A 24,993-nucleotide genomic window follows, 5' to 3' on the forward strand; every position below is an offset into this window, starting at 1 on the left:
CCTCATCAATGGGATTTTTTAGTCACTTTATGAAACACCGATTATGCTCTTTGGAAATCCAATTCGGTTCTTGTTATAGTCAATATTTCATTCCCAGTAATACATTCACCAAATGTTTTTCTGTATATCGAGGCTTTGGAATGCCCATGAAATCACCATCGGTAAGGTATCCGGTACAAAAATCAAGAGCTTCTTCAACAACATATCGTTCGACAATACAACCATCTGGTCTTGATCGGTTCTTCAATACCCTTTTAATGTCTTCATATAACGCTCAAATGGGTACATCCATCTCATATAGGAAGGGCCACATAGTTGTGTCTCTCGAACAAGATGAATGCTTAGATGAACCATTATATCAAAAAAAGAATGTGGAAAACACATTTCAAGTTCACACAAAGTCAAAATAATTTGTCTTTGCAATGCAGATAATTTCTCAGGGTCAATCACTTTTCTACAAATTGTCTTGAAGAATAAGCATAACCTAGTTATGGTTCCTCAAACATTTTTAGGTAGAATTGATCGTATTCCAATAGGCAAGAAATGCTCCATAAGTACATGACAATCATGAGACTTAAAACCTTTTAACTTGAGGTCTTTCATTGATACGAGATTCTGAATGTTGGAAGAGTACTCTTCTAGAACTTTAACACCATGAATAAATTTACAACATTTCATGTATATATGAGTGAATGAATGCTTAATATTTTTATGCATGAACGAATGCCTAAGTCAATGAATGATTACTTTTCTTTCTGAATACATGAATGATTTTTTTTGAATGATTGAGTGAATGAATAAAATGTAGATGAATGTATGATTATTGTATTTTTATTTTTTTAAATGTATGTATAATTTATTTTTATTTTTTATTTTTTTGAATACATGTATGCATGGATTAAAAACTCTATAAATTTTACTCGTAAGAGAGTAGCCTAGGAAGATGTCTTCATCAGCTTTTGCATCAAATTTGTCTAAGTTATCCTTTCCATTATTCAAAATAAAGCATTTACAACCAAATACATGCAAGTGAGAAATGTTTGGTTTTCAACCTTTTAAGAGTTCATAAAGGGTTTTCTTAAGAATTGGTCTTATAAGAACTCGATTTGAAACATAACATGCAGTACTTACTGCATCAGCCCATAAATATTTTGGGAAGTTAGTTTCGTTCAACATTGTACGAGTCAGTTCTTCTAAAGACCGATTCTTTCTCTCTACAACACTATTTTATTGTGATGTTCTATGAGCAGAAAAATTGTGACTAATGTCAAGATCATCACAGAATTCTTCAAAAGAAGGATTTTGAAATTCTCTCCCATGATCACTTCTTATAGGAGTGATTTTTAGTGATTTTTCATTTTGGACTCTTTTAGCATAAACGCTAAAGGCTTTGAATGTCTCATTCTTATGAACTAAGAAGATTGTCCAAATGTATCTTGAAAAATCATCTACTATAACAAGAGCATAGTAGTTACCACCATAACTTTTTCTCCTTGAGGGGCCAAACAAGTCCATATGTGGTAACTGCAATGGTCTATCGGAAGAAACCATATGCTTAGGTTTGAAATAAATTTTTGTTTGTTTACCCATTTGAAAACCACTACATAGTTTGTCTTTAACAAATTTCATATTAGGTAAACCAACAACTAAGTCTTTCGTAATAAGTTTATTCAAATGGTCCATGTGTATATGAGCAATTTTCCTATGCCACAACCATGCATCATGATTATCATTTGCAACTAAACATGTTATTGGTAAAGATGAATATATGTCAATCATATATATATTGTTTATCATTTTACCAACAAGTTTAGAGTTTTGAAAGTTCTTACTTTCAATTATGCACTTATCTAGGTAGAATGTCACATGGAAGCCTTTATCACATAATTGACTTATGCTCAAAAGGTTGTGCTTGAGTCCTTCAACATATAGCACACCTTCTATAGTTGTTGAGAGTGGCTTGCTGATTCTACCAACTCCAAGAATTTTTCCCTTGTTGTTATCACCATAAGTGACATATCCTTTGTCCCATGGAGTGAGGACAGAGAACTTCTTTCTATCACCCATCATGTGTTTTGAGCAACCGTTATCCAAGTACCATAAGTTGTAGGCGGCTCTAAAATTTTCCTACAAAATAATTTAAGTTTTATTAGGTACCCAATATTCTTTGGGTCCTAAATAGTTAGTACATTTCTCAACCCATTTAAAATGACCTAGGGGTACACCATATTTTCAAATTTTACATGTATTTGGTGTGTGTCCAAGGTTCTTGCAATATGTACATGTGGGTTGATAATCATGTATCCTAGATTTATTTTTACTATTTTTAAAAAAACATGGATATTTTTTTTTTCAAAGTTTATCTTAGTTGGGACACTTTGTTTCTTAGAAACATGACTTTTTGAATAGCCAAGTCTTCTTCGATCTGTCGAGTGTCTTTGATCACTTATGATTTTTTTCAAACTTTTACTACTTTTGTTCATTTTATTAACTTCAACACTCAAAGTTGAAACTTTATTTTCAAGAGTAATACATTTTTTACATGAAGATGATGATGATTTGTTTCGAAATGCATCTAACTCAGACTTTTGTTTTAGAAACATTTTAGTAAGATTGATGTATTCATCATGCAAGTCATTGAAAGCAGTTTGTAATTTAGAAGAATATAGTTGAGTATCATTTACCTCTTCATCATCAGAATGATGAGATACCATTAAAGAGAGATGTGATTGTTCCTCATTTTCAGGTTCAGAGGCGGAACTGATATCATTGTCTTCCCAAGCAATGTAGGCTCTCCGTCCATTCTTTGTTTCATTCTTCCATTTGAAAGAATTTTTCATTAGATTAGGACAATCCATCTTCATGTGATCAGCCTTGCCACATTCAAAGCATGTGAAATTTTGGTTGGAAGTTGAGGCGTCATTGTTCTTGGTAAATTTCCTTGTTTGTCCAGTTCTAGCACTTTTGTTCCTCTTGAGGAACTTGCTGAATTTCTTTACAAAAAGACTCATGTCTTCCATCTCTTCCTTATCAGATTCATCTTCTGATGATTCGAATTTGTCCACTTTAGCCTTGAGAGAGATATTCTTCTTTTTCTTCTCCTGCTATTCATGTTGGTCAAATTGGTTGAGTTCTACTTTGTGTTCCTGCAATTTTCTAAATAACGCAACCAAAACATTTTCGATAAACTTTTCTTTTCAGAAATGGTCGTTACCTTGGGTTGCCATGTTCTGGTGAGTGATCTTAGAACTTTTAAGTTCAAGTCACTATTTGATAGGACCTTACCAAGAGCAAGAAGGTGATTTGTGAGATGATTAAATCTCTTTTGAAGATCCAGAATTTTCTCTTCTGGTTTCATACGAAACATTTCGTATTCTTGAGAAAGAGTGTTGAGTCTAGATCTTTTTACCTCATCCGTTCCTTCATGTGTAGTCTCTAGAGTATCCCAAATTTCTTTTGCAGATTTGCAGTTTGATACTCTAAAGAACTCATCAATGTCAAGTGTTGAAGTGAGGATGTTCTTTGCCTTGAGATCATACTACACCTTCTTCTTATCTTCATCATTCCATGAAGATTTAGGTTTTACTTCCCTTACATTGTTCACAACGGTGAAGGGTTCATATGGTCCTTCTTCAATTATGTTCCATATATCAAAGTCTTGAGATTCTATGAAGAGTCTCATTCTGATTTTCTAGAAATCATAGCACTCTCCAACAAAGCTTGGAGGGCGGTTGATGTTAGAACCTTCTCCTAGGAATGGTCTTGAGGTCATCTTTGATATAGGATTAAATTTGAGAATATCTTACTCAAAAATAGCTCTAGTGCCAATTGGGTGGAGACAATCATATCCTCATACTGGAGACAATCTTGATCGAATCGGTAACATTCATAGATATATGGGTTGTGCCTTATTTGACACCATCTATATGTTGTCTGCATTTCTCACATTTGCATGAGTAAGATTGTGTCTCTTTGAAATCGTTCCTTCAAGACCTCCTCTCACTTTGTATTGAGTATGTAAATGATGTACATTATTCATCTCAATTCCAATTTGGTATGTATAAGTTTGTGTTGGTTAAGACATTCATTAGCACTTAGATTTATATAGGGTTAGTCTAGTGAAAAATTATGCAAATAGTTGAACGTATTAATTGTTAGTGTTATGAAACATATGATTTTTGAGCCGTAAATTGTGAAAGGGAAAAATATTAATACATATGTACCGACAATTGTTATTGCATCATTGATCATTCATTTTTAATTATCATTATCTCTTAAATAAAAGTAATATAAATGAATAATGAATAATATACTAACCGTGCATAAATTTTTATAGTGATAATGTATGAATTTTTACACTCTATAGTGTAATTTAAGTCTTCGTTTGCAATACACATATAGAAAGAATTTTATCACTTACAATAATCCTACTGGAGCATAATTGTTTCCCCATAGTTTTTACCAAAAAACAAATATATACCAAATAATAAAACATCAAAATTAATACCCAAAGAATAATAATATTGGCTTCCTAATTACATTCCAGTTTTAGTTAATTATGAAATGACCTCATATTTTCATTTTTATTTCAAGTTTTAAGGAAACAATGAAAATACAAGGTCATGTTTAATAGAAAAAATAATGAAAATGCATGATCTTTATTATAATTATCAATAATGATAGAAAATGAAAATAGAAAACAATTTTCCAAACCAAACAGAACTAAGAAATGGGTCTTGACTCTTGTCTCAAGGCACTAATTTATGTCTACCTAATCTTAGTATATACATTATGAACATGCAAAACTTTGATCAAGTTATTTTACACCTTATACTTAGCATTGTGAAATTTTCATGTAACCAAGGGAACCAACAAAAATGACTTCATATCATTACCACCCCTTGTATCTTCATTCTTTTTGTGCCATGCAATGCGAAAATTCGAGGATTGATCCAACTAGCCTAATTGCTTAACCAGAAGACTTTGCAGGTGAGGCAATTCTGGGAGAAACTAGGACGGGTTCGTGTCTTGCAGCTGCTGCTGCGATTTCTTCTAGGCGCTTCCAAGTGGCCTCGCACTTTGTCTTTTTAGCTTTCTCGTGTGCTTCGTCGTCCTGAAACTTGCGCAGGCACTCCTCGTAGAATTCAGGATAGGATTCAGATAAGATCTTGTTCACATTTATTGTTGAACTCCGGACTTCGTGGTTCCAGTGGTTTCGCACGTTTTTCTCCAGAGCAGGTAAGACAATGGGAAGTATAGTTTTGTGGTTTTGCTTGATTAGGCTCTGAATGTGATCATTATTCCACAAGGACAAAGCCCTCTCTGCTACCTGCAAATGAACAAGCACTTATATTAAAGAGATACAGACCGTAGAGCAAAGAACCAGTTTCAGTAAAAGCAATGTTATCAAATCCGAACCGGACATCGACATGATTAGGGTACTAGGTCACTAGTTCAACTAGTGAATCAATCACAAAACTGGTTAAACCAGATGTGCATACACACACGCACAAACATATATTATCTATAAACTGGCTAAACGAGATGTGCATTCCACCACGCTCAGAAGTCCCGCCCATGTGGGCTAACTGTGCACTAGCCCTTTGACTAGTCCTCGGCGGATACTACAATAGCAGCATCATGGCCCGTGCCATTCAATTGTAGCCGAGAGAGACATGGTGGAAAGCTTTGATACTAAGTGATAAAAACCTTGGGAGAACATAACACAAAAACTAGCGATTGTGGCGGGAGAGAGCCCAAGGCCTTTATAAACTCCATCCCGGAACCCCGTAGACCCATACTTCCAATGTGAGACTCAAGTCCCATGCCTTGCAATTGGATCCTAACAACCTACCATGAATGAAGAATGCCAAATCTATAAAAAAAAATCGGAACCTTAGTAAATAAACTTTTGCTGGATATTTGAGGAAGGGTGTTTGCAACTTTGCAATTTCGGTAGGACCACTTCCAATTTGACTGTATGAAAGACTGATCTAATCTTCATTAATAAAGAAAACCTATCAACTTAGGAAAATGCATCAATGCAGCTTCTGTTCATCCAGTTAGCCCGGTATTAAGAATCCGGCCTCAAACTTTTGAGACCACTTATTCAGTGAGTCATTCCTGTTCACAGATAATTGTTTTAGAAGCCAAAATTTTAAGAACAAACCATTCAGAAAAAGCACAAAAAAGTTGTGCAGTGAGATTACCAAATTTGGAAATTTGGGTTGCAATTGCCATAGCTCTAAAATTTGGAGATTCTGTGCATTTTATTTTTATATCATTAATTAAGCAAACACAGGTTTTTTTCTGGTAAATAACACAAATGGCTTTTAATCAGCCATATTTTGTCGGAAAATGTTCACAATATTTTTGAACAATTCAAATTGAGGTCAAAACAAACGCGAAGAGTAAAAGACCGAAAGATAGGGTCACTAGTACAAAATTTTAAAAATAATAGAAGTTCAAAATGATAGTCAAGTCATAGCCCAGAATGATTTTTCCAAGAGTGATAACCTACTCACTTGTGGTGAGCTTTGGCGCAACGGTAAGGTTGATTGCCTTGTTATCTAAAGATCAAAGATTCAAATCATGGAAACAGCCTTTTCGCTTGCAAAGTAAGGCTGCATACATCTACCCTCCCTAGACCCCACTGGGTGGGAGCTCATATACTTGACCGCCTTTTTTGGCAACCTACTCACTCTCCTATGAACACAAGTAGAGAGGTTAAAGATCGTAATTTCGTTGCCTAAATTCCTCAACTACACTTCCTTTACATAATTGTGAATTATTTTGTGTTAACCAAAAGTATTCTCTCACCTTATTGGTAGATTACTGCACTTTCGAGATGTGTAGTTGTCTCTCATGTCGCTCAAAGGAATTAATATTGGTCTTTGGCCTTGTATGATACTTAAGGATCCAACAGGGCCTTACACAATTAGACTAATTCCTTGTTGGTTATTTCTCCTATCTTGTAAAAGAAGACAAAAGGCATAAAATTATGGGAACTGCAAAAAGTTATCAAACCTGGAAATGTGAACTGCTCAAACAACGACTAATTCGTTTGAACAAAGGTACCATACATCTTCGAAACTCTGCATGTTGAGTTGCTTCCAAAACTTCCTCAGCCTCTCTGAGAAACAAAACCTCCTTTGAACTATTTGTAATGGGCCAATATTTTAACAATCCTTGTAAAACAGTATCAGCAAGCTTGCAATCCTTTTCCACAAACTGTGTGATGCAGTATGATAACTGCTGATGGTACATCGGTACGCATTTCGGTTTATAAAGAGGAATAAGCACTCTCACAAGAAACGACTTGTATTCTTCTTTCAGAGGTAAAGCAAATCCATTGATTATACTCCCCAAAATATCTAAAAGTTCTGCAATCCCATTGTGTTTCTCAGTTTCAAAAATGAAATGATAGAATATATTGTTGATTGCTTTTCTGATGAAGGGCCGGTGCACCATAAATTTTCCGTATATACGATGAAGAACAGTCTTCAAGTAATCCCGCTCCCTGGGATCCTCTGAATCAAAAAGGTCTAACAGTCTGAGAATAAATGAACGATTAAAATAACGTTTCGCTAACTTCGCATCAGCCTCAGGTGATGCAACAATCCTTAGAATGAATTCATACACAATTTGCAAGTGAGACCATGCAGGGTCCATTAAAGGCTCATCCTCGTCCAAATCAAAGGATTCAAGAACTTTGTTTTCGCGGGATGGAGACTTCAAAGTTCGGAATAAATTTATAGATGCCATTTTCACAATTTCTCGAATCATAATTTCAGTAAACCTGCCGTTAGCTGAAGAAACATAATCCACAAGTTCGACTAGTGTCTGTAGCTTAATGTCCTTCTCTTTGAGGTTCTTCGTAGGGTCAGTGAAGTCAAATATAACAGAACACGCTTGCAGCTTTCTTATAAACATATTCTGCTTCTCTGAATTTGGAACATCTCTTAAACTTGGCAAGGCTTCATACGAAAAAGCTGATAAACTCCTATTAAGCTTTGAATTCATAGCATGTAGGAACTTGCCACCGTGATTTAATCCAAGACTCGAATTAGAATTATGGACCGAAAGAGCCGAAGCAGTTGAATTTCCATTATGGTAACCTGCTAAATCGCTGCTTATTTCACTGGTAGAAGCAGTTTAAGAGGACATCGACATTCCCCCTTTCACGATTTTCAACTGATTTGGAGGGCTTCCGTGGGAGAGTATACAATATCTGTTCTATCATAACTAAAAAACTGGTTCAACAAAATACTGTGAACTTCACGACACACTACACAACAAATCTCCTTCAAGACAAACAAAGCAACAACTTCGATGAGCAAGCTATCCCAAGTGCATCAACTGAACTGCAGGCAAAAGTGACATCCAAGTGAAAATTTTGAAAACAATAACCTTGCTATAACTTCACTACCGTCCCCACCATCATAACAATAACAACAACCAAACCTTAATTCCATTAGGTCGGGTCGGCTACATGGACCGAACGTCATCATAATGCTCTATATAAGACGGTGACATTTACTAAACTTATCACCAAGGCATGTTAATTGCGGAAAGCCAAAAGCAGAAGCATAGATCCTGCTTCAGGAGGGGGAAAAGATTCCAAATTTCCTTGTTGATTAACATAATTTGAGCAACCATAGTAAGACACTCTCTTAAGCACACTATTACTAGATAGAGTTCACCTAAGTGGATCTCACATTAAACTCAAACAATAACAAAAGAGTGTAATATCTATGCAGTGACGTTCGTAAAAATTTACATTATGTCATAGCATCATTCATCGTTCATTTGCATTTCTTTGAAAAGTAGATAATGGTTAAATCTAAATTTTACTTTTATTTCTAAAATTGACTTGAATAATGAGTAATAGGTAACTTTAACTTCTATATTCAACTACAATAATGAAAAAGTTACATATTCTTCCTTATATACACTTTCAGCTGCAAATAAAAGCAGAATCAGACAGAAACAAATTCTGGGTCTGATCTAAAAAGTTCAGATCACATCATCAGCAACAGTACCCTACAAATTTTCAACAAAGGGTTGAATAAACAACATTAAAAATCGAGTTTTTAACAGAAGAGAAAAAAAAAGGAGTGTATATGAAGAAAAGAAAAAACGAAACTTTAAGAACATATGAGAAAGATGGTATTCTATACCGAAAGAGAAAATTGAGACACTCTGTTCTTTGAAGGAAAAGATAGATTGCAATGCTGAAAAGATGAAGTTGGAGAAGAAGTAGTGTGTGAAGAAGTTGCACTTGATATTTTAGTTATTTTGTATCCTAATTAACCAAAACAATATCCATTTTCTTAGAAAAAGAGATAGAATGTGATATAAAATAGTGAATAAATTATTATTATTAGAAGATATGTTTCAATCATCATTTTATTTGATTAATATTTTCCTAGATAGTTAATCTACTAAGGTATTGATCTAATAGTGTAGATTTATTGGATCATCAAGATCGAGAGTTCAATTCATGTGAACGACACTTGTTGAAATGGACAGCCACGAATCCCCGAAAAGATTAGTTCTTTACCCAAAAAAAAATTAGGGAATATCATTGATGATATAAAAAAAAATAAATTAATCTAATATATCCATGTAATTAATAAGTTTAGATGAATATTTTCTATGATACCAAGAGTATCCTTCACCATCATAGACAAAGAATTAATCTTTTTTAATATGTGATTGTTCATCTCAACAAATATAACTTCAAACAAAAATCATCATTAACCATTTTGATGATAATAGAGATCTAACCAAATGCTCACGGCTAAGTATGAAGACTTTAATTGCCTAGCCTCTATGATATGAGAAGACACTCTTGTAAAAAAAAACTTTTGAAAATCTATTTATTATAATTAATTTTTAAATAATATTCCATTTCAAAAAAAATCTATATCTATATCTATATTATATATTTATTTATTTATATTTATACTATATATAAAGCCAAAACATGAAGTAACTATCATCATGAGATAATTTCTACTTTCATATTTTGCCCTTTAATATTTTTATTTCTATAATAAAACTATATATTCCTAGATAATTATGATAAATACATATCACTTTAAATTGAATGTTATAAAGTACAAAAATTATAATATAAAGTACATCCAATAAAAAAAATTCTAATTCTCTAAAATAATATATATATACAAATTGAATACTTAGTAAAAATACACAATATTATAAAATACAGGTCGGTAGCCACAAAGGACTTATATATAATAATTATAAAATATTCTTCACATATATAAATGATATAATTGAGTAGATTCTTATAAATAATAATAAGTCAAATTATACTAAATTAACTATTGGGTGCACAATTATATATGGTAAAACAAACATTGTTTACGGGCGAGCCTACATAGCCCACATTTTTTGCTGGCAAGACATACAAATTTTGCCCATTTGTCTGTTTCACCCGACCCGTTTTGTCCATAAAGTTTGCGGGCATTTCTGTTGGACATGCAAGCGATTGTGGGCGGCCCGTAAACACAATTTAAGGAAAATGTAAGAAAATTTTAAATAAGTTAGGATGTAATGTGATTTTTTATCCCTAAAAAAATTGTAATATAATATGATTTGTTAAACTTCATATAAAAAAATCTAAAAATTTGTTATTTTTTTTATCTTCAACTAATTTATTTAATTTATTATATGAACTTTTAATGTTTTTAATTATTCAACAATGTCTTCGGGCCACCTGCAAGCTCGTTAGTCAGTTATAAAATGGGCAGAATATTGAATTTTGTTCGTTAAACTAATTCGAGCACGTTGGCACCCGCCTAAATTTTTGACATTTACGGACATAGACTAAATAGGTCGGACAACCTATTTTTCCATCTATGTGCACAATCAAGTTAATTATTGAATGGAGTCTCTAATTAAGTGGCCATTGGATTACAAATTCAACTAAATTGATTGTTTTCAAGTATAGAGTTATTAATTAATCATTTTAGTTTTTTCATATCCTTAATCTTTAAGGATGAGATTATGATAAAGATTGATGGTGAGAAAATTCATTAAAATCAAATCTAAAATGAATATTTTCTTATCAGCAAGACTTATATGTACAAGAAATCATTTATCAATATTTATTGGGTGGGACCACTCTTAATCTAAAAGTTAATTTAAATTTTTTAAATTTACTTTTCATTCTAGCCATAATAACTATGAGTACGTGTAAATGAATTTCTCATCTATTTATTTAGTTAATGTATATAAGTAAAGGGATATCACATTTTCTTTCTCTTTATCTATCCCTTTTCTGATTTCCCTTTCTACAAAGCCAACATTTGCATTCACAGGTTCTGTTCTTCAATCTATAACCTATTTTCATTCAAACCCAATTTTCAATATCTCTCTCTTCATTATCTCTATTTCTAACTTTCAAAACCAACACTCTTTTTTACTATTCATCATTTTTCATTCGTTTTAATTGCTCATGATTTTTATTTGTAATGTGTTACGAGCTTAATTTTCATTCCATGTTTAATTTTTCGTTTATTATGTGTTTTGGGTTTTGCATTTGATGTGTTTGATGAATTGCCTGAGAAGAAGAGTCTGATCTAGAGTATGTCCCACTGTGAAAAATTCTTCATTTATTTGCTTAATAATGGAATCTTACTGTGATTTTCATGTCTAAGTGTTTAGGCCGAGAAATTGGATCGCGATAGCTATAAGGGTTAAACATGTGCTGCTTACTCTCTAAAATGCCTGTTTGAAGTTTCTTTTGAATGCTTTTTTTGAGATTGTAGACAAGAATTGTATAATTTTTTAGTGGGTTTGTTGTTATGATATTTCTCTTCTTTCATAAAGTATTATCTTTTTTTTTGTTCTTTACCTTGGTTTTCTAGTTTGACCATTATACTTTTAGTCAGATTGTTGAGTCGATGATTCGGCCCATTGACCAGGATAGTGATTGAACTTTGGTCTGGGTTAGACCACTATTTATTAATTACACAAGTATTTATTTATCACCATCTGTTGCATTGATAGAGATAATTGTTTGTTTTGCCTCGATAGAGTGAGCCAGAATCAGAATGGGGAGTTTTCTTCGATATGGCAGACATGCTGTTAGGCAAATCATTAAATTTAGAGATGCCACTAATGATGATTGCTTGTTTTCAAATGCTTTCTTACAGAATTTTGATTATAAGAGGTTTTTAACCCACAAAATAAGTTGATCTAGTGTTAAATATCTTAGATTATTGCTTATGTGGTTATTATTTTCTTAAATCTAGTCCATGTTTGGTTCAGCTTAAACTTCCAGTATATTATTCTTTCTCTTTTTTACTAGAAAGTTGTGTTGAGGATCTAAAAAGAGTTTTCAACTAAGATTTTCAGATATCGCAAATTGATTTTCATAGAGCAACAATGATGATCCTTTTAATACTACAATAGTAAGTTAAATGGGCTTGTCACCATATTTTCCAACACTTGTTATGTCTGATTTTATCCCTTACCATCTGTATTCAAGAAGTTGTTAATACCTTAGTTTACAATTGATTTTATATAGGTGATTGATTGAGTACTTGAAGGGACTGCTTGAATTTGCTTACTAGAGTAGTTACCTCACCTTGGTCGTCAAGGTTGTGCTTGCTTAACTAGAATAGTTACCTTATTTAAATTTGATGACTCAAATGCATAGTACTACATGTTGGAGGAAAAGGAAAATTTCTATTGCTTGGTACACTTGATACAAGAGTGAAGTCTCCTATATATACTAGAGTTGTGGAGACTTATAGGCTATCTCACCTGATTGCTCCACTATAGAACTCAATGTTCTGTTTTTAAGTCTTTGCCTTATGTTTGGTTGGATATGTACTGTTTTCTGATGCTATTTCCTCTGTTTTTCTTTTTATTGTTTTGCCTTCCTTTTGGCTGGCCAGTTACTCTGTTCTTTTCAATCGGTAAACTCTCTGCTTATCAATGAAATCTGGTGTTTTTAACACCTTATAAAAAAATGTTTAGTGTTACTTTAAGAAACTAAATGCTAAGTGGTTGATAGCTGTATGGCTTTCCATATGACGATAAAGTGCATCTTAATTCTAGAGTAGTGGATAGTAAACAATCTCTTTATATTTCCTAATTACTTTTTTTCTAACAGTACATGCTTAATCAACAACCTTAATCGTTGAAGCTCAATTTAGTCCTAAGGTTATTCACAAGCCTTAGACTACCACAATTACAAAATCGTTGCATATAACAAAGAGAACTGTTTTTATGGATAAGGCAATGGTTTTCAGCCGTTGTTGAAAGTAGAAAATGTTGTAGTGTCCTATATTATTATTTAGAAAAGGCTTCATACGACAACGTATTCTGAGTTTTGTATTTTAGCGATATTTCTCATTATTTTCAGAAACCTAAACGCAACTAAGATTCATTCTTTTGTTTCAGAAATCGAAACTCCAATCGTGAATCGCCTGCGAGTCTGAGAGTGTAATCGTATAACATGGTCAGATTCCTTTCTTTGAATTTAACACATCGTTCTATGATTTCTAAAATTCACTTATATTTTGTTCTTGTGTTTGGTTTCAGGCTACTCTTGCTGATTCTTTTCTTGCTGACCTTGATGAACTCTCTGATAATGAAGCTGAAATTCCCGTGAGTTTTTTTAACCATCAATTTCTCATAATTGAGCCCGAGCCTCCACATAACCGTAAGGTTGTCTGTTTGTAAGTTGAGTTTTGGACGAGATGGAAATAAAATAGAAAGTTTCAAAGTCATCTCAGAAGTGTGTTTCATTGCTCTCGAGCCTATCCACTCCTGTTATTACCTTCCATAAATCAACTCGCAAACAGACCCTTAGATGTTTGCGAGTTAGGTTTTTGAAGGGGGATGAAGGAAAATGGAATGCTTCAAAGCAACGAAATACACTTGTGAGTTTGTGCCTTCTATTTCCTTTCCTTCCCATCCGAAACACACCCTTAATAACCACGAGATCATGGATTTAAAACCCTGCACGGGGAGAAGACTGCTTATGTATACCTTCCCCATACTTACTAGATAAGGGTCTCGTACTTTGGTCCGTACCTTTTTAATTAATTTGTGGTAATTGGTAAGTGATTTTGGTTTCGTTTTTTCCTCTTTAGGAGGATAACAATGTCGATACTGCGGATATGGAAGAAGATATTGATGGAGACCTGGCCGACCTTGAAAACCTCAACTATGATGACTTAGACAGTGTTTCCAAGTTGCAGAAAACCCAGAGATACATTGATATCATGCAGGTTAGTTAGTAATCATTTGTTTTTTAAGTACCTTTAAATTTATGTTGTGGTCGTAGTTATGTTGCAATTACTTAATTTGTCATTGCAATTGCGGTTGTGCAAAAACGTCTGAGTCTATACTTTATAGGCACATTTATCTGTAAGGGTTCTAATTCATTTAGGGTCTGTTTTCGAGTAGGTTTTTGAAAGTGAAAGAAGAGAAAGGAAATGCTTGAGAGCTCATTCACAAGTGTATTTCATGGTTCCGAGCCTTCCTTTTCCGTTAGTTTCCCTCTAATAACCAACTCGAAAACAGATCGTTAGGTGTATAAAAATATTCAAGTTATGACTATATTATTCATTATTGCAGAAAGTGGAAGAAGCACTTCAAAAGGGTTCAGATGTTTCTATTCAGGGAGTAGGCTTAGAAGATGATCCTGAATACCAATTGATTGTGGAATGTAATGCACTATCAGTAGATATCGAGAATGAAATTGTTATTATCCACAATTTTATTCGTGACAAGTATCGCTTGAAATTTCCAGAGCTTGAGTCGCTGGTGCACCATCCAATTGACTATGCACGTGTTGTTAAGAAGATAGGGAATGAAATGGATCTGACGCTTGTTGATCTAGAAGGGCTTTTACCCTCGGCTATTATCATGGTTGTCTCAGTTACAGCGTCTACTACAACTGGCAAACCACTTCCAGAAGAAGTTCTTGGCAAGACAGTTGATGCCTGTGATCGAGCTCTTGAACTTGATTCAGCAAAGAAGAAAGTTCTTGATTTTGTTGAGAGCAGAATGGGGTACATTGCACCCAATGTTTCTGCTATAGTTGGGAGTGCTGTTGCAGCCAAACTCATGGGGACAGCTGGTGGTCTAACAGCTCTTGCAAAGATGCCTGCTTGTAATGTTCAGCTACTTGGTGCCAAGAAAAAGAATCTTGCTGGGTTCTCCACTGCGACATCTCAATTCCGTGTAGGTTACATTGAGCAAACAGAAATATTTCAGACTACTCCTCCTCCTCTGAGGATGCGAGCATGCCGACTCTTGGCTGCAAAGTCTACACTTGCAGCACGAGTAGATTCAATACGTGGGGATCCATCTGGGAACACTGGAAGGCTTTTCAAGGATGAGATCCTTAAAAAAATTGAGAAGTGGCAGGAGCCCCCTCCTGCTAAGCAACCCAAACCACTTCCAGTTCCTGATTCTGAGCCTAAAAAGAAGAGAGGTGGTCGTCGTCTTAGGAAGATGAAGGAAAGGTTAGCATAGTTTTAACTTGTTTTCTGTACTGATTTGTCAGGTCGGTGTGTTGTGAGTATAATTTCTTTTTGGTTCATGACCCTGTAATTCTTGTGTCAGATATGCAATAACAGACATGAGGAAGTTAGCCAACAGGATGCAATTTGGAATCCCTGAAGAGAGCTCTTTAGGTAATCTTTTCAGATTTCACTTGTCCATATCTGATTTACATTTTCAATAAAATGTTTTGCCTTTTGATTATAAGTTGATTCTATATTTACTATGTTGAATTCATAAGGATTGTATGGAAAGAGAAAATAGAACATATCTTTAGGTAACTGCGAGTTTGATTAACAGTGATGTTGTGGTAAAAAAAGCCAACCTTTGTACTCTTATTACACTAGTAATCTAGGTTGAATGAAGCACAAGTAATAGAAGTTTAAAACTAGTTCCAGGCTTCCAGCTAGCTAAATAGCTCTATCATGACTCCTTACTCCTGATATTGTGTGTGTCCTTTTTTTCTTATATTTTTTTTATACTTTTGCCTTATAGGGGATGGTTTGGGTGAGGGTTATGGAATGCTTGGTCAAGCTGGCAGTGGCAAACTTCGTGTGTCAGCTGGTCAAAGTAAACTTGCTGCAAAAGTTGCCAAGAAGTAAGTCTTTGTTTATGCCTTTGGTTTAGTTAGTTCTAAATCTCTTATTACTTTCTAGTTATTTACTTGTGTTGCTATACGCTTAATCATCATTCCTGTCTCAAATATACTATTTATGTAACTGTTAATTAATAATTAGAATTTTGATGATTTCTCAGATTCAAGGAAAAGCATTATGGTAGCAGTGGTGCTACATCTGGTTTGACTTCAAGTCTTGCATTTACACCAGTGCAGGTTAGCATCACTTATTACTGTTTGTAGATTTTCTCCTGCTCTTTGGCACCATAACTACTGTAAAATTGTTAAGTGTTGCACAAAAAGTTGTTATAGGAAGTGGATAGTGGAAATATTATAGAGTGTGGGAAGCTAAAAATTGAAACGTTGTAGAGAATGAGATGCTAAAAATGGAAATTTAGGGACTGAAATCTGTGGGTTACTTCTCCAATGATACTGTGACCGATCTATAAGACAAGATGGTCAAACAGATATCGAGGTGTTTGACCATTGCAGAAGTTGGGAAAAGAAGTATTTGATATAAAATGGTTTCGCTGTGCATATAGTTTCATATTCTTCCTGGGTTGCTTAAACACAACTCATCTATTTTCTGGCCTTTATTTCCTTTAATGTGTACCCACTTTTTAGCAATATATATTTGGCTGGACCTGGATAACATTCTATTTACTGGAAATCATTCTATGTTATCTGCAAAAAGCAGGAGAGGATGTTGAGTTCCTGGTTCTTGTTGTGCTTTTGATCTGTCTTCTTTTAGTGAACATGGTATTCCCAACTGAGGATTCAATGCAATGAACTTATGGTTATTTGGTTGATGCCGAGAGAATAGAAGGATCTATAGACCTATGTATATCTACTAGTAGTTCTCATTAAATTGAGTCTAAAAGGGCGGTCCAGTGCACGAGGTCCCACTTAGTAAGGTCTGGAGAGAGTAGATATATGAACCTTACCACCCCGAAGGGGTCACTAAGCAGCAACTTTACTGTCGAGTTTGAAAGTGGAAATATGTGTTTTTTGCTTGAGATATCATTAGATCATGAAACACAGCTTCTAATCAAGCAGGCAAGAATTGAATCCTAAGCATCATATTAAAGAAAATATATAAAGATGGAAGAGAACAGTTACTTTATTTTATTAAGTGCACCTTTTCTGACCAAAATAAGTCAGTGCATGACTCTGTAGGCTCTCATATTCATGTCTATATTTTTTTCCTCATTTTTTTTAAATGCATGCCTATTTCAATTTTCTTCCACGGTATAATTTAGAACAACATATAAATGAACTGTTTCTTATTAATCAGTATAGTAATCACTCAATTGATATTTAGCATGAATGATGAAATATTTGGTTTTGAACTCAGTGCTTTTTACCACACTAACCCAAGTTAACTTCATTGAAGTTTTGCATTCTTATTCAAATTCTTTTGCAGGGAATTGAGCTGACAAATCCACAGGCACATGCACACCAACTTGGCAGTGGAACTCAAAGCACCTATTTCTCTGAAACAGGAACATTTTCAAAGATCAAGAGGACTTGAAAACCATGCACCAATGCAAATTCTTGACCTGACTCCTGAATTATTGGTGAGACATAACAGGAAATTGTTAATGCTGATGGGTATTGCTAGATAAGTTATTTAATGTTCTGTGGATTATGTGTGGACCTTGTTTCTTCTCCATGAACAGTATAGACTTTTCCTTGTACATGACTATCTGCTTTATATTAGGTACCTTTTCAGCACTAATATAGAAACAATGATCAATGTAGACCTTTTTTATTGGGGTGGCTTGAGAACTAAAAGTGGAAAATCAGAAATGTAGATACTTTAAAACATGTTCTTAATCATAATTTGTTATAAGTTTGGTGAAAAGTGGATGGGATCATGTTTGATATATCTTTGCAGATTAAAGAGTAAATTATACTTACACTCCCTGACTGTTAGTGAAATTACACAAATTACCCCTTCATTATTTACACCTACAAAAACCTTCCTAGTTTTTATACATATCTTACACTGACTACCCCTCTATAAGAAATAATTGTGATTTTTTGAACAAAAAAAGTGATAAGTGTAATTAAGTTAAACAAAATATAGTATATTGTGAAAACAAGTATAAATAACATTCGAGTTAATACATTTTTATTATTTTTGTTCTTAGAATTAGGGTATAGTATAAGAGTGATTAAAATGTCATTAGAATTATTTATGCATCTTATATTGAACCAAAAATAATGAAAATGTATTGACTCGTATACTATTTGGACTTGTCTCTACGATATATTATATATTGTTTAACTTAATTACATTTATCATCTATTTTTTGTTTAAAAGATTGGGTAGTCAGTGTAATATACTTTTGATTAAAATGAAAGCAGACCTTGATGAATGACTTGACTTGGTGAAATGAAAAATCATTTTATTGAAATGCACTGCCACTGCATCATTAATCAGCAAAAGTTAATTTTCGTATTCATAATCAGCCATAGTTGTTGGGATTGCATGAACAACTTATCTTATTACATAATCACAATTGAACACTGTTTCATAATTCGTCATATATTTACTTTTGGGGATTTCAATTGAGGACTTTGTTGAGCCTTATTGTGGTTGAGTATGTGTGAGTTGAGGCTATATTATAGAGATATATTTTCGTTTCTTAAATTTTTTATGTGTATCTATTTGATCATCAAAATGTTTCCAAAAATATCGAATGTGAGTCAAACTAATTATTTTTAGTATTTTTTTATGACTAATGATAAAGACTATTTTAATAACATTTAAGAGTATTAAATCTATACACTGACAATATAAAGATATATAGTTATTATATCATTCACCGTTCATTTGGATTATTTTTTTCCGAATAATGATGATTGAAAGTGAGTGGTAGACGGTGTAGTTACAGTTTAAAAAACTCTTACATTATCGTTATATACATCTTTTTCTCAACATTTAAATCTTTGAGTAGTTTTTCTTTTATTTTTTTAATGATCAAAATAGGTATTGATTCTTTTAATTTTTTTTAATTCTCTAGTGAATCTTGCAAGCTCATCCTGCTTCCTGACTTATCTTGTCACCACTCACTAACGAGGTGTCAAAATTTTGGAATTTCGATTAGTCATCTCTTTTCTCGTGTCACATTCTCGTTAGTATTCTTTGATTTTTACTCAACCTTATAACTTGAAATTACATGCAATAATCATCCAAATAAAAAAACACCAACATGCTCTAACATAATAATTTACTTTCTTCCTTTGTATATATGGTCATCTTCGTGTTGATGATCATCCAAGCGGTATATTTTATTTCATTGGCAAATTATGATAATAATGATTTTTTCTTGTCGATGGTCATTCCGACGATGATTATACCACCATGTTCTCTCTCACCAATGTTCACTATTATAGTGTATTTTCTCTTATTAACGAATTATGTTAGTAATGATTCATTCTAGTTATGATTATATAGTTGATTTCTTTTTTCAATTGATAATTAGCTAGGTGGTACCTTTTCTTCCACTCATGAATTATATTAGTAGTGGCTTCATTTGTCATCGATAATCATTCCAATGTTAATATATTTAGCTTGATGGTACATATAAAGTAATATTTGGATTGATAAAATATTATATTAGGAAGAAATTAGTCTATTCCATTTTATTTGAATTTAACTTCAATTTATATTTATCTTTTGAATTATTATATTATCATTTATAATAATTTTTAGGACTAACTTATACTTGAAGCTTGGTCTATCTTTGTTATCCTAAACGTTTACCATAACAATATTAGGACTTTTGAGTGGTTACCATGCTAATAATATTACATTTTTACTTTTGAGAGAAAAAGACAAAAATATAGTGTTGTAAGTTGTAAAGTTAATTAAGAAGCTTTTGAAAGTTGATGGAATGAATTAAAATATTAATTTAGTTTCTTAAATTATGGAAAAGTGAAAAAAACTGTGTATCGACTAAGAAATAGTTTTTTATAATGTTATTGTATTATCTACTATTCAAACTTAATCATAGACTCTTAAATAGAATTAACACACAAAAACAATGAAAAATATATTTACTATATATAAATTTTTACATATATAAATATCACATTTTCAAAAAATTTTATTATCCTTGGTTCAGAGGTGAAAACAATATACAAAATACTCATCAAAATAATGCATGGCAAATTGAGTTCATTTAATCTATCCATCTAAGTTAATAAGTTTACATGAATATGATATGAATCCAACTTAAATATTCAAATATATTTACTTCCCAAATATCCAAATGAGTGTAATATTTATATAATATTGAGATAAAGATTTATATAATATTTATCATTTATTTATATTACTTTTACTTGAGATTCGATAATAATTAGATATGAATGGTACATTAATAGTGTAAAAATTCTTATACTATATAGTGCATACATTTTTCTCATATTGTATTCATTAAAAAAATTCATTGAAAAGTAAATATTAAATACTTTTTAAATTTTTTAATAAGAGTTATTATTTTTAAAATAACGACGATTGAAGATTTGTTTATTGGAAAACTAATTTTGAAGAAAAAAAATGTGATTTAAAAAATGAAAATTAATTATCGAAAAAAGTTAGGTTATCTTGAATAATTTTACATAATTTAATTCAATAGATTTGTTTGATACATCATTAGAATTTAGAAGAGTGTTAAACCCTCAAAGTGACACTATCTTCCTCTTTCAACATTTGCGTTCACAGGTTCTGTTCTTCATTCTATAATAACCTATTTTCATTCAAACCCATTTTCAGTATCTCTATTCTCTCTATCATTTCTAACATTGAAAACGAACACTGATTTTTTTTATAATGATTTTTCATTCGTTTTAGTTGCTCAAGATTTTTTATTTGTATTGTTTTACGAGCTTAATTTTCATTCCATGATTCTCTTCTTTAACTTTTTGTATATTATGTGTTTTGGGTTTTGCATTTGATGTGTTTGATGAATTGCCTGAGAAGAAGAGTCTGATCTAGAGTATGTCCCACTGTGAAAAATTCTTCATTTATTTGCTTAATAATGGAATCTTACTGTGATTTTCATGTCTAAGGTTTGACGCCGAGAAATTGGATCGCGATAGCTATAAGGGTTAAACATGTGCTGCTTACTAGCTAAAATGCCTTTTTGAAGTTTCGTTTGAATGCTTTTTTTTAGATTGTATACAAGAATTGTATAATTTTTTAGTGGGTTTGTTGTTATGATATTTCTCTTCTTTCATAAAGTATTATCTTTTTTTTAGTTCTTTACCTTGGTTTTCTAGTTTGACCATTATACTTTTAGTCAGATGGTTGAGTCGATGATTCGGCCCATTGACCAGGATAGTGATTGAACCTTGGTCTGGGTTAGACAACTATTTATTAATTACACAAGTATTTATTTGTCACCATTTGTTGCTTTGATAGAGATAATTGCTTGTTTTGCCTCGACAGAGTGAGCCAGAATCAGAATGGGAAGTTTTCTTCGATATGGCAGATACGGTGTTAGGCAAATCATTAAATTTAGGGATGCCACTAATGATAGTTCTGTGGTAAACCCACTATTGTATGCTTCTCAGGGACTCAGATACAACAGGAAGCTTCAAGTCATTCTTACAACCGTAATTATCTCTCTCTGAGTTTTGATGCTTGTTTTCTGGGATTGGATTCAATTCAGTATTCTTATAGTTCCATTTTCATCTTTATAGAACATAGATAAGCTGGGGAAGGCAGGTGATACCGTCAAAGTTGCTCCTGGATATTTTCGCAACCATCTAATGCCTAAGCTCCTTGCTGTCCCTAATATTGACAAGTTTGCATATCTCATAACCGAGCAGCGCAAGGTTTTTATTTTTGCTTCTAAATTTACTTTTCATTAATATCTGTTTTGCTTGATCTATCTAGAGGCATAGGGAAGCCAAGAAAAACCTTAAGCAAAACTATTAGGAAAAATTTAGATATCAATGCTTTGTTAATGGACTTGATTTATGATAGAGCATTATGACGTTGTTCGATCCATGCAGCTGACCTACCTAGTGCAATTAAGGCTTGGTTATTGTTGTTGCTCTATCTATCTACTCTATTGCTTGGTCACTGCCATTCTCTATTATGTACTTATACTCTTAATTTACTATCTTTTGGAGTAACTTTTAAATTTCTTGATTTGATTATGCTGTCACATGTCTGATGATCCTCAAAATAACTGCATTCTTTCTCTTGTGTGTTCTTGTGAATGTGGGTGCAGTGCACACTTTCAACAATTCTATGATTGTATCCTTGGGCACATAAACATTTTTATACTTATATATTGCCAGTGTCCTTAACTTTCTGTGCCTTCACTTATCGCTAGTGTTATGTTTCGATGCTTCAGGTTTATCAACCCACTGAAAAAGAAGAAAAAAAAGATGTTAAAGTAGTTAAAGAGTCAAAGGAAGATATGATGAAAGAGTATGAAAAGGCAGCACTGCGTCTTGATAAGGCTAAGCTGGTTTGTACTTCTCTTCAAAGCTTTTCATTGCTGTTCGGGATCGTATCTGCCATTCTCTTTCCGCATATAATTTTCCTTTTCTGGTTAGATAATTGCTTTATATTAGTCATAGCCAAAGTACAGATAAACGTTCTGGGATTTTTTTACTTACATCATGCTGTTTGGGACGATTTCTGCTATTCCTTGTAGGGATGTTATTTCTCTTTTCTAGTTAAGTAATTAAGTAATTGTTTTATGTTTCTTGTCACTCCTTATGGAAATTGGTAGAGCTAAAATACAGATGAATGCTCGGAGATTTCTTTTATGCTTTACTGGTTAAAATTTCAAGTTATAGTATGTGTTGTGAATTTGTGATGATACTAGCAAAGATTGTAAATGTTAAAGTTGTAAAACTAGAAATGTTAAATATCACAAGTTGATGCATGCTATTTTCATATGGATGTGGATTTGTTAATTGAATAGGTCTTGAGGAGGTTAATCGATGTTCAAAAAGCAAAGGCACGTGCAACAAAAGATGACCCTTTGGAGTTGCGTTTCCCCATCACAAAAGAAGTTATTGTGGCTGAGGTAATATTTGTTTTGAATAGTTTACATGCTTTCTTTGCAATAGCTAAGCAACAAACTAAAATAAGACTGTAGTCTGCTTACAAAAAGTTAAATGCAGTTAATATAGTAAGTACTTAAAGGAAAAACTTTCCCGGCCTGTTGAAAATATAATTTGGATATTTTGTACCTTTCTTGCCGTTATTAGATGGAACTGGGAATATAGAGTGGTCAACATGCTAGTTTGACTTTCACCTTTATGTTTGGATCGAGTGTAATTGCAGTATTATTCTTGTTTACTCCACTCATCTTGATATGTCAATACAACCAGGATGAACCCCATCATATTTTTATCAATGGATAAAGGTTTTTTATGTTAGGACATCTGGTTCAAATCCCATAGCAGAAGAAGGATTATAGATATAGAATGAGTATGACCAAGGATTGCGCCTGAATCCCAAAAGGCCCATGATAGGGAAAAAGCATCTTATAAAGAAGAGGGATAAGCCAGGGTTGTTATTATCTGAGGTGGCTGTTAGTTCGTTAGGAATAGCGTGAACTGTAGGAGAGGCAGTTAAGGAGAGGGGAGTGTGAAAGGCAAAGGAGTTAGTCATTTTTATGGTCTATTAGGCTGTAGGGCTGGGCAGATAATTGTTTTCCGAAAGAGCCATCAGCTCTGGAATACATTCCGTAGTGTTCCTTTCCATTGTAAGAGCTCTTGAGCTCATCTTTTCAATTGAGTAATACTAGTTTATTCAGAAACTCGGTTCCAGGTTTCTATCATATTATGTATAAAGAATGAACCCAAGTTTGTATGAGATGCTAGTGTTTCAGTTACAAATCATGTCTGATTTGAGAATATATTTCTTATTAACCAAAATTAGGATTCCTTTTCATCTTTCCACTTTCTTGTGCTACTTCAAAATTAATGACTTATAAGCTAGTTTTAGATTTATGATCTGAGATACAAAAATGTATTTTGTTCAATTTTAATTTCATTTGTAGGAGAAGGGTTACTTTCTTTCTTCCTTTTCTACTACTACTTTTGCCTCATTCTTTTATCTGTTAGTGACTTAAAGTGATATGCTATTTCTAGGTGTCAAGACAACTCTGTGTGAACATCGCACCTGAAAACCTGCATCTTCCATCGCCTTTAGCGACCTTGGGAGAATACGAGGTACCACTGCGTTTACCAAGGTCGATCCCGTTGCCAGAGGGCAAGGTTAACTGGAGTTTGAAAGTTAAAATCCGGAGCAAATAAACATTACTCTTGTTAAATCCAGGTACCCTGGAGATGGAAGTTTTGGTTTGTACTGATAAATTGAACCATTGGATTATATGCTTTCAGTGTTGGTTTTATTCATAGAAAACTTCTAGTTGTCAAATCTTTTATCAGATTTGAAATTGACTTTTGATTTACCTATTACCTTCTTGAAGATAACCCAATATGGGACTTATGTGGACTAACTTGCAAATTTGCAATAAAGTTATGAGTTTTATTTACAATTAAACTGCATTAATTTTCTGAACAGGTCACAGGCTTTAATAAACTTGTCTGTAACTTCAGGACTGATGCAATATTATGCGAATTATTTTATCATTTGGAATTTGATGAAGTGTTTTTTACTTTTTACATGCAAAGCCAACATAGCATGTCTCTACATAACATAAACTGATGCAAGGGGAAAAGATAAGAGGAATTCCCTACCATTAGGAGAAATGTTATCAAAAATTAATTCGTTCAAATTTATATTTTATTTGAACGTAATATTTTATACACTGATAATG

At 33.0% G+C, this 24,993-nt stretch overlaps 3 protein-coding genes across 7 annotated transcripts; 2 read left to right on the forward strand and 1 right to left on the reverse strand.

Moving 5' to 3' along the window:
- Positions 4,797-9,329, reverse strand: LOC109344370 (serine/threonine protein phosphatase 2A 59 kDa regulatory subunit B' eta isoform-like). Of its 3 annotated transcripts, none has more exons than XM_019583125.1 (4): positions 9,180-9,326; positions 8,935-9,042; positions 7,027-8,363; positions 4,797-5,329 (listed from the first exon to the last, which is right to left on the reverse strand). In XM_019583125.1, the coding sequence occupies exons 3-4, from the start codon at positions 8,020-8,022 to the stop codon at positions 4,970-4,972; spliced, it is 1,356 nt and encodes a 451-aa protein (XP_019438670.1). In that variant the 5' UTR covers positions 8,023-8,363; positions 8,935-9,042; positions 9,180-9,326; the 3' UTR covers positions 4,797-4,969. The 3 variants fall into 3 exon arrangements, with proteins under 3 accessions (XP_019438670.1, XP_019438672.1, XP_019438671.1); XM_019583126.1 differs by lacking the exon at positions 4,797-5,329 and adding an exon at positions 5,547-5,850 and having other exon boundaries at positions 9,180-9,329; XM_019583127.1 differs by lacking the exons at positions 8,935-9,042; positions 9,180-9,326 and having other exon boundaries at positions 7,027-8,134; positions 8,200-8,350.
- On the forward strand, positions 11,324-18,063 carry LOC109344369 (U4/U6 small nuclear ribonucleoprotein Prp31 homolog). Of its 2 annotated transcripts, none has more exons than XM_019583123.1 (9): positions 11,324-11,348; positions 13,441-13,498; positions 13,582-13,647; positions 14,136-14,273; positions 14,623-15,515; positions 15,616-15,686; positions 16,048-16,150; positions 16,309-16,384; positions 17,592-18,010. In XM_019583123.1, the coding sequence occupies exons 2-9, from the start codon at positions 13,496-13,498 to the stop codon at positions 17,697-17,699; spliced, it is 1,458 nt and encodes a 485-aa protein (XP_019438668.1). In that variant the 5' UTR covers positions 11,324-11,348; positions 13,441-13,495; the 3' UTR covers positions 17,700-18,010. The 2 variants fall into 2 exon arrangements, with proteins under 2 accessions (XP_019438668.1, XP_019438669.1); XM_019583124.1 differs by lacking the exon at positions 11,324-11,348 and having other exon boundaries at positions 13,435-13,498; positions 17,592-17,688; positions 17,981-18,063.
- On the forward strand, positions 12,067-24,672 carry LOC109344371 (50S ribosomal protein L9-like). 2 transcript variants are annotated; one of them, XM_019583130.1, is made up of 6 exons: positions 12,067-12,071; positions 21,630-21,796; positions 21,884-22,018; positions 22,546-22,662; positions 23,125-23,229; positions 24,302-24,672. In XM_019583130.1, exons 2-6 carry the CDS (start codon positions 21,647-21,649, stop codon positions 24,464-24,466), a joined length of 672 nt encoding a protein of 223 aa, XP_019438675.1. In that variant the 5' UTR covers positions 12,067-12,071; positions 21,630-21,646; the 3' UTR covers positions 24,467-24,672. The 2 variants fall into 2 exon arrangements, with proteins under 2 accessions (XP_019438675.1, XP_019438674.1); XM_019583129.1 differs by lacking the exon at positions 12,067-12,071 and adding an exon at positions 20,826-20,903.

Source organism: Lupinus angustifolius, chromosome LG03 (genome assembly GCF_001865875.1).
Source record: "Lupinus angustifolius cultivar Tanjil chromosome LG03, LupAngTanjil_v1.0, whole genome shotgun sequence".
Lineage (NCBI taxonomy): Eukaryota > Viridiplantae > Streptophyta > Magnoliopsida > Fabales > Fabaceae > Lupinus > Lupinus angustifolius.